Source organism: Gopherus flavomarginatus, chromosome 12, assembly GCF_025201925.1.
Source record: "Gopherus flavomarginatus isolate rGopFla2 chromosome 12, rGopFla2.mat.asm, whole genome shotgun sequence".
NCBI classification, from domain to species: domain Eukaryota; kingdom Metazoa; phylum Chordata; order Testudines; family Testudinidae; genus Gopherus; species Gopherus flavomarginatus.
The window spans coordinates 9348029-9357845 of NC_066628.1; the positions used below are offsets into that span (position 1 = coordinate 9348029).

Sequence of the window (9817 nt, forward strand, 5' to 3'; positions counted from 1 at the left end):
ACTGGATCAAGGGGACAGAGTCCTTGCATGGCCCTGGAGTGTCTGAATCCAACCCTGAGAATCAGCAGAGCTTGATAGGACTAAATGTGCCTCTTTCCCCAGGCTCCTGGGAACAGCTTGGCTCAGATTTCCCCGTATCCACAGAGCCAATTATCTCATCATGGAAGTCAAACAGGTTGGTCAGGTATGACTTGCCTTTGGTGAATTCATGCTGACTTTTCCCGATCACCTTCGTCTGCTCTAAGTGCTTCAAAATGGATTCCTTGAAGATCTGCTCCACGATTTTGCCGGGGACTGAAGTGAGACTGACTGGTCTGTAGTTCCCCAGGTTCTCTTTCTTCCCTTTTTTAAATATGGGCACTATATTTGCCTTTTTCCAATTGTCCAGGACCTCCCCCGATAGCCATGAAGTTTCAAAGATAATGGCCAATGGCTCTGCAATCACATCAGCCAACTCCCTCAGCACCCTTGGATGCATTAGATGTGGACCCACGGACTAGTGCATGTCCAGCTTTTCTAAATAGTCCTTAACCTGTTCTTTCACTGCTGAGGGCTGCTCACCTCCTCCCCATACTGTGTTGCCCTGTGCAGCAGTCTGGGAACTGACCATGTCTAAAGAAGGAAGCAATAAAAGCATTGAGTACTTCAGCTTTTTCCACATCATCTGTCACTGGGTTGCCTCCCCCATTCAGTAAGGGTACCACACTTTCCCTGACATTCTTCTTGTTGCTAATATACCTGTAGAACCCTTCTTGGTTACCCTTCACATCCCTTTCTAGCTGCTACCCCTATTGTGTGCTCCTGATTACACCACTGCACGCTTTAGCAATATTTTTATACTCCTTCCTAGTCATCGGTCCAAATTTCCACTTCTTGTAAGCTTCCTTTTTGAGTTTAAACTCACTGAAGATTTCACTGTTAAGCCAAGCTGGTCGCCTGCCATATTTGCTATTCTTACTGCACATTGGGATGGTTTGTCCCTGCACCCTCAATAAGGAATCTTTAAAATACAGCCAGCTCTCCTGGACTCCTTTCCCCCTCATGTTATTCTCCCAGTGGATCCTGCCCATCAGTTCCTTAAGAGAGTCCAAGTCTGCTTTTCTGAAGTCCAGGGTCCGTATTTAGCTACACTCCTTTCTTCCTTTTGTCAGGATGCTGAACTCAACCAGCTCATGGTCACTGCTTCTTAGGTTGCCACCCACTTCTACTTGCCCTACCAATTCTTCCCTCTTTGTGAGCAGCAGGTCAAGAGGAACACAGCTCCTAGCTGGTTCTTCCAGCACTTGTACCAGCAAGTTGTCCCCAACACTCTCCAAAAACTTCCTGGATTGTCTGTGCATTGCTCTATAGCTCTCCCAGCAGATGTCAGGGTGATTGAAGTCCACAAGGGCCTGTGATCTGGAAACTTCAGTTAGTTGTCCAACGAAAGCCTCGTCTACCTCATCCTTCTGATTCCGTGGTCTATACCAAACGTCCACCATGACATCACGCTTGCTGCTCTCTTCTCTAAACTTAACCCAAAGACTCTCACCAGGCTTTTCTCTAGTTTCATACCCGAGTTCTGAGCAGTCATACTGCTCTCTTACATATAATGCAACTCTTCCACCTTTCCTCCCGTACCTATTCTTCCTGAACAGTTTATACCCATCCATGACAGTGTTCCAGTCATGTGAACTGCACCACGAAATTTCTATTATTCCAATCACATCATAGTTCCTTGATTGTGCCAGGACTTCATGTCATTATCAGATTAAATTCATCCATGGGCACCATTTAATTTGGTGCCTGAATGGAAAATGAGTTCTTCTGAGCTGGACTCTGGGCATAAAGAATAAGTTACATTTCATGTGCAGCACTGGATGAGTTGATTTTTTACCTGCTGTGAAGCACCAAGTATTGGCTATTACCCAGAGCCACCAAGTATGTCAGTGGCAAAACTGAAAACCAAGTCCCACGAGAGCTAGATGCATAATACCTTGGGGGACCTGGGCCTGGAACAAGCTCTGAATTCCTATCTACTGCACAATCTTGCTTAGACTCCATTGAAAATAAAAGCTCAAATATGTAATTTCTGCACAATTCTGGAGTCCTTTCAGGATGCAGAATAAAAGCGACATTTGAAAATGTGACTCAAAATAATTATTGCAAATTTTGTTTTAAAATTAATGAAACAGCAAATAGAAATGTTGAAGAACCCCTGAAATGAGCTGGACTTGGCATGTGAAGAAATGATGAATTGTGGGTATCACCTTTCCACAGACTAAAATCTCACCATCTTAGGAGCTACAGGAAGTAATGGAGTAATAGACAGTCATAAAAAATCTTTGCTGAATAATGGTTAATAAGGAGTACTTATAACAAAATCATGATGTGGACAAAGATAATCATTAACATGAAAAGAAGCACATTAATTTTCATAGATCATTTATTATCTATCTAGCTAACGTAATTCACAATCAAATAGAAATCTATCTTTATGACTAAATGAGGTTGTGTGTTAGGAGAAGAAATGGTCGTATCTATCTGTCTCTCTATCTAATTACATGTTCTGTTTTGTACAGAATCATGCACAAAGATGGTATACTAATACTAATAACTTCTTAGCTCCTTGCTCAGCTTGGAAGTGAGTAGATCTATATGGCATAGCGTATGGAACAGCAGATCACTGCAGGCAGATCAATGCATGCAGCCCTGTCTGGGATGATTTAGTTGGTGTAGGTCATCCTTTCAGGAGAGGATTGCATTAGATGCCCTCCTGAGGTCTCTTCCAACCCTAATATTCTATGATTCTATGAATCTGTGTGATGGCACATTTCCACTTACACTAAAGCTAGAACTAAATGACCCCCAAGAAGTAACTTACACCAGTGTTTATGTCACTACTGAGTGGAGCCCAGAGACTTTGGGCCAGAACCTCATAAGTTTTAAATTGGTAATGTCAATGGGTCTACTCTACATTGGTGCTGGTTTAGATGAGTTGGGATATCAGACCCTTACATATATACCTCTACCCCAATATAACGGGACCCAATATAGCACAAATTCGGATATAACGCGGTAAAGCAGCTCTCCAGTGGGGCGGGGATTCACGCTCTGGCAGATCAAAGCAAGTTCAATATAACGCAGTTTCACCTATAACGCGGTAAGATTTTTTGACTCCCGAGGACAGCATTATATCAGGGTAGAGGTGTATGTCACATTCACTTTCTCCAGGCGTCTGTCAGTCATTCTGGATCCTTCTGTATATAGGCTATTGGCCAAATCCTAATTTCTCTGAAGAGAGGGGCTAAACCTCAGTGAATTCAATGGGATCCAAATTTGGCCTTATCATCCCGAGTTAGATTTTCTTTAGAAAACACTGGAAAAAGTTTCTCTTCAAAACAGGCTTTGTACCATAGCAAGAATGACACAGTTCTTCCATAGAGAACATGGTGAGGTAATATCTTTTATTGGATCATCTTCTGTTCATGAGAGGGACAAGGTTTTGAGCTACACAGAGATCTTCTTCAGGTTAAAATAATAAAAGACAGCTACCTGAGGCTTCTTGTCATCTAACACATCATTAATAATACAATAATATCCCAACAGTATATTCACAATTATTTCAGGAGGAACTTAGCCATGCAGAAACTTCTTTTGCACCCTTTTATGATTGTGGGAGCAAACCTTCAGCTCACTCAGAAGACCCCATCAAAAAGATGACGTATGAGCACTCTCAAGAGAAGGCAAAGATTGAAAATCCTGTCTAGGAAAATACTTACCATCTCTCCAGGCCTTCCCACCTGCAAATCCACCTGGAACAAAGAAACAAATAAAAACAACAAACAACCCAACAAAAATAAAATAAATATTTGACCAAAAAACAAACAGAAAAAAAACAAAGAACAAATGAATTGATACCTCAGTCAGAGTTATTATCCTGAAAAATTAGAAGAACCAGAGAACCCACTAGGGACTTTGCTGTGGCTACTGATTTTATGTGCAAGATTATCACATGGAAGGGTGATGGCTAGCAGTGCATAGATAGGTAGATAGATAGGTAGATAGATAGATAGATAGATAGATAGATTCTGATCTTAATTACATCGATAAAAACCTCTAATAACTACTTTTTTTCTTGACTTAAGTTTGTCTGGATTTTTATTAGTGGAAATACCCAATTCTGCATAAACAGATTGCACAGTATGTTCTCATGAAGCCGATAATGTTATCAGCCGATTACATTTATAAAAACACAGAATGAAACTGTGATCAGTGAAGAAATACAGACATTTTATTCTTGCTGAATATCCTCCAACCTATCAGTTTACTGAGTGCACCTTTCATTTCCTTGTTTCTCATGCTGTAGATGATCGGATTCATCATTGGGGGCATTATGGAATAGAGAACAGCCACCAAGAGATTCAGATCTGAGGATGAGTTGGAGGTGGGTTTCAGAAAGGCAAAGCTGCCAGTGAAAAGGAATAAGGAGACCACAATGAGATGAGGGATGCAGGTGGAGAAGGCTTTATGACGGCCCTGCCCAGAGGGGATTCTCAGCACTGCTTTGTAGATCTGAACATACGATACAATTATAAAAGCAAAGCAGATTAAACATAAAAGCACACTAAAAGAAATAACAACAATTTCACCAAGGTGTGAGTTAGAGCAGGCGAGGTGGAGGAGCTGGGGGATTTCACAGAAGAACTGATCCACCATGTTGCCTCCACAGAAGGATATGGCAAATGTGTTCCCAGTGTGCAATGCAGAGTAGAGAATACCACTGATCCAGGCACTGGCTGCCATTTGGACACAAGCTCTCCTGTTCATCACCATCTCATAGTGAAGTGGTTGGCAGATGGCAACGTATCGGTCATACGCCATTATGGTCAGTAAGGCAAAATTTGCTGAAGCAAAGAATATGTAAAAAGAGACTTGGGTAACACATCCAGAATAAGGAATTGATCTGTTGTTTGTGAGGGAATTGGCCATGGATTTGGGGATGGTGACAGAGAGGGAGCCGAAGTCTAGGATGGACAGATTCATCAGGAAGAAGTACATGGGGTTGTGCAGGTGGCGGTCAAAGGCTATGGCTATGATGATGAGAAGGTTCCCCAGCAGGGATGTCAGGTAAAGCAGTAGAAACCCCACAAAGTGTAAAATTTGCAGTTCCCGAACGTCTGAGAATTCCAGGAGAAGAAATTCAGTCACAGTGGTTTGGTTGGACATTTTCTTCCTCAGTACGCTGTGTGATGGCTGTGCACGGAATTAGAAGGACAATGGTCAGGATTAGAGTGACAGAAACAATTGCCCAGATTCCCTTATCTTTAATATTTCATTATATGAATGTCAAAGGTGCACAGAACTCTTCACTTGCAAAGACTAGGTGTTGTTAGTGCTCCTCAGCTCTGCCAATCCATCAGTCATATTATCATACTAGTACAACCTCCTTTAAACTCAACAGAGCTTCATCACTGTACACGATCTGAGGATTTGGCCCAAGGTGTGGCTTGATAAATGCACTGTGAAGGATGGAACAAAGCACACTCCAAATCCAACAAGTCTTGCAGTGAAGGTCCTTCTATAGTGACCATCACCAAGCTCACAACTTGGGCATGAAACTAATAGACTAAAATGCCAACACAGCCTGAGTACCACTTGGAAGAGCAATATGAAAGACTCCTCCAGCATCGTAAGTAGCAGCTCATCTGCAAGCTCTGTGCCTAGATGGCCTGATACCTGCTTACAAATTGATTTATGGGAAATACTCCCAGCTGCACTTCTGTCTGCGTGTAACAATGGACTGGCAGCATCCCTCTCTCACCGCTATGTTGTATCGTTTACCCTGCGCTATCCGGTTCAGCAGTTGTCAGGACACCTAGGCTGTACTCTAGTATCTGCCAGTGACATGCTGTGTGACCTTAGACCAGTCATTTCCCCTCTTTCTGCCTCTTTTTCCCCCCTCCCTTTCTCTGCCATGTCTACAAGGACAGTAAGGGCTCTCGGAGAGGGGCAGTGGAGCTGACTGTTAGAGGCACTCAGTGAGATTTTCAAAAGCATCTATGCCACCAAAACCCTTTTGAATCAATGAGTTGTGAGCTCCTAGGTACTTCTGAAAATCCCACTAGATACCTAAATACCTTTGAAAACATGGCCCCATGTCTTACTCTGTGTAAGTTCTGCGATCCCATTTACAGTGTTTATACTCAGCTGGCAGCAGTGCAGAGCTAAACCAGGAGATCAGGGTTCTACTCCCAGTGAGCTCCTGTATGTCCTTGAATGGGGTCAAGAGAGACAGGGTTTGGCTGCCTGGTTCAACTCTAAACCGGGGTTTAAAGAGACTCATCTGTATAAAACATTCTGTGTGCTGCCAACTTTACTAGTTATTTAATTGTTACCTCTACACAACAATTCCTTGGAAAGAGAAATCACACAGCTGCAATAGAATAAATGGGTTTGAAATCAAGCTTTTATCAGGCAATATTAATGTTCCCCAATTCATTTAAAATTTATGGATGGTTGGGAATTTTCAGCTGTGTTATTTCTAATGGAGATTGGTGTTTCATCTAAACACCACCACCAACAAAATTGTTGAATCTGTCTACTTCCCTCTAACATTTTGGGATTCTTTTGTAAAGAATCTGAAAACTCAAAACTCAACCTTTTTTGGTTTTGTGATTAAAAAAATCCAGTTTTCAGCAGAAAGTTTTCATTTGCCAAAATCTGAGGGAAAAAATGATTTGGGGTTTGCTGTGAAAAGTCAAAATTTTCCCTAAGAGGGGGAAAATTCCAATCAGTAGCAAGTATTTGATTAAACTGAGAGTAAAAGTCTTAATGAGTTCATAATGTAAGTCTTATTTAGCATCTTCAGTTTCCCCTGTATGTTGATCCCCCAACATATTTAATTCAAATAGCAAACTTACTGTGCAGATCTTTGTGGATTTTTTCCCCAACATATGACGCATTCAGTCATCCAGCACTAGGATTCTTTGGTCAATATCTATCTATATACCACAATCTAGAAGCTAAAGGCACAGGTATCTGAGAATCCTTTCCACACCTCCTCATTCTGAGACAGAACTAGACTCTAACCTGTTGCTCTTTGCAGATGAGCTGTGTGTATCTGGTGTTCAGCATCACTGACATTAAAGGACCGATGCTGCGGGAAGGTGATTTATTCATGTCTATTTCCTAAGGGCTAGTGGGACTCACTCCCTGGAGCCCTGCACAGCTCAGCAGCAGAGTCCCAGAGGCAAGTGCATAGATGAATAGGTGATAAAGCCAAAATAACCATTCTGTCTCTCAAGTCTGACCCCCTCATAGCACAGGCCTATGATCTCCCACAGCGTTCCCTGATTCCAGCCCAGCTTCGGTGTTATCTGTGGGCCAGGATCACAGAGATGGAGACAGGCACCTATGGGGATTGATCAATGCTCCTAAATTAACTAGGTGGCCAAGTTCCATGGTCATTCAGTGGGAGTGAGGAGCTTACCTGCTTAGATGCTATTGTCAATTCCAATAGGCACCTGTCTCCTTCTTTACGTGTCTTTGTCTGCTCCTGTGTCTATCTTGTTCACTTCCAAGGCCCAGGCTTCTCCTGAATTTCAGATAATGAACTCTGGGATTCGCAAATGAGCCTATGGGAGTAAGGCATGTACCTCTTGGGCTCCTAAATTCCTTAGACTCCCTTGAGAATCCCAGCCTGAAATGGTAACTAGTACAGCCAGGGATCTAGAGAGAGGAGGTCACAAGATGTCAAAAACTAGGCAGCTATGTTACTTCAACTCTCTGTGGCTCACTTTACCAAAATCTGGGGCATAATAATTGAGACTGCATGAGAAAATTCATAATGAAACTTTGATTTAGAGATGATCTATGATTCAGTTTTGTTTGAGCTCTTAATGAATTTTCATAGATCTGGGTGAAATATTTGTCTTTTTATTTCCCAAACAGAATTTGCCTGTGTTCCACAGGAATATAGAAATGACCAGAGTCCAGTGTCCTGGCTCTGACAGGGGCCAGCAACAGATACTGCATCACCTGCAGCCTGGAACAATAAGGATGGGATGGGGAGATCTGCCCCCACTGCAGCATCATCTGCCTGAGTCTGAAGAGAGCCTGAGACAATGGCTCTGGGAGAAGGGAACTGACCCAGGCATCTACATAGGGTATGAACTCGCAGCCCCACGGCTCTGGAGGACTCCACTAACCCTGCCTGAGCAGAGGGCTGGGCGTTCAGGAGGAGGGGAAGAGCATAGCAGTCCTGACCCCCTCATCCAAGCAGATCCACCCTGGCTAGGGAGGTAAGGACTCAGAGTACCACGACTGCCCCCTGCCTGTCTGTGGGCACCATGCTGATCCCAAGGGGTTGGGAGACAGTCACCTGCTCCTCTTCTGGGACAGAGCAGGGGTCCAATGCCACAGTCTCAGCCTCTCTTTGAGGGCCTCCTGCCAGTGACAGTCCATGTGGGACACTGGATCAAGGGGACAGAGTCCCTTGCATGGCCCTGGAGTGTCTGAATCCAACCGTGAGAATCAGCAGAGCTTGATGAGACTAAATGTGCCTCTTTCCCCAGGCTCCTGGGAACAGCTCGGCTCAGATTTCCCTATGATGATGTGAAGGTTCCCCAGAAGGGATGCCAGGTAAAGCAGTAGAAACACCACAAAGTGTAAAATCTGCAGTTTCCGAACGTCAGAGAATTCCAGGAGAAGAAATTCGGTCACAGTGATTTGGTTGGACATTTTCTTCCTCAGTACACTGTGTGATGAGAAGGACAGAGTCCCTTGCATGGCCCTGGAGTGTCTGAATCCAGCCCTGAGAGTAAGCAGAGCTTTATGGGAATAAATTTGCTGCTTTCCCCAGGGTACCTGGGAACAGCTCTGCTGAGAGCAGTGACTCCTGAAGGGACCAGCGCCACCTACTGTAGAGGGAGGAGCAGGGATCCTGCCCCTCCTCAATGGATAATTCTGCACTAACCTCCATGTCAGGGTGATTCCCTGTGAGTGAGTGGCTGGTTGGAGACCTGCACCATGGTGGTTTAATTCATTTTCTGATCGAATGTAACTGTGAAGGCTTTCATGATCCCTGTCTGTGTCTCACCCTTCTGGTCATTTTGTCTCAGCGATATCTTGTGGCAGTGAGTTCCCCAGGTTAGCTGTGTACTGGGTGAGGCTGGGCAGAGGCCAGCCTGAAAATACTGTTCAGAAAAGGGACTGGGCCATGCAGAGGAAGAATGAGAGTTGGGAAGGAAGGAAATGGTGGCCAGGTCTTGTCAATGTGGAGAAGGAGGAGAGAATGGGCAGGTATTTGGAGTTGAGGTGGGGCATGCTCCCTGGGGCTGGGGCCACTTTAGGGGAGTGGGGCTGAGCACAGGAGGGGACTGGTGGACAGAGGGGTTAAGCAGGGATCTCTGAGAAAGCTCAGTCAGGAACTCAGGGTGGGGGAATTGGCTCTGGGCCATGGAAAGGGGAACCTCAAAGAACAGCGGCTGAGAGGGTCTGTGGGGTGGAGGGTTGCAAGAGGGAGGGAGAGGATTAGGGGCTGTGAGTGTTTGTTTGGTGGTCTGGGCTGTGTGAGGCAGAGGGAGGGAAACACTCAGGGAGTAGGATAAGGGGGTTCAGGGGGTGGAGGATGCAGCAGGGTCTGGAGTCAAAGGGCCTGAATCTCCTCTTCCTTAGAGCAGACCTACTCCATTGTAACACCATGAACTTACCCTGCGGAGAGTGAGAGGGGAATCAGGCTCCTTGACTGCAGTGGAATTACTCCTCATTTACACCAAGGTGAGCAAGAAGAAATCAGCCCCATTGACTCCAAAGGAGTTACTTCTAACTTTTCTTA

The 9817-nt window shown here is 44.4% G+C and overlaps 1 protein-coding gene across 1 annotated transcript; it reads right to left on the reverse strand.

Annotated features, from left to right (window-relative positions):
• Positions 1-4251: 4251 nt before the first annotated feature.
• LOC127033364 (olfactory receptor 14A16-like) lies at positions 4252-5226 on the reverse strand. The gene has a single exon (XM_050921404.1). It carries the CDS (start codon positions 5206-5208, stop codon positions 4252-4254), a length of 957 nt encoding a protein of 318 aa, XP_050777361.1. The 5' UTR covers positions 5209-5226.
• Positions 5227-9817: the final 4591 nt, after the last annotated feature.

Excerpts from the sequence above, each read along its gene's own strand:
- LOC127033364 (XM_050921404.1), bottom strand. The coding sequence starts at position 5,208 with ATGTCCAACCAAACCACTGTGACTGAATTTCTTCTCCTGGAATTCTCA.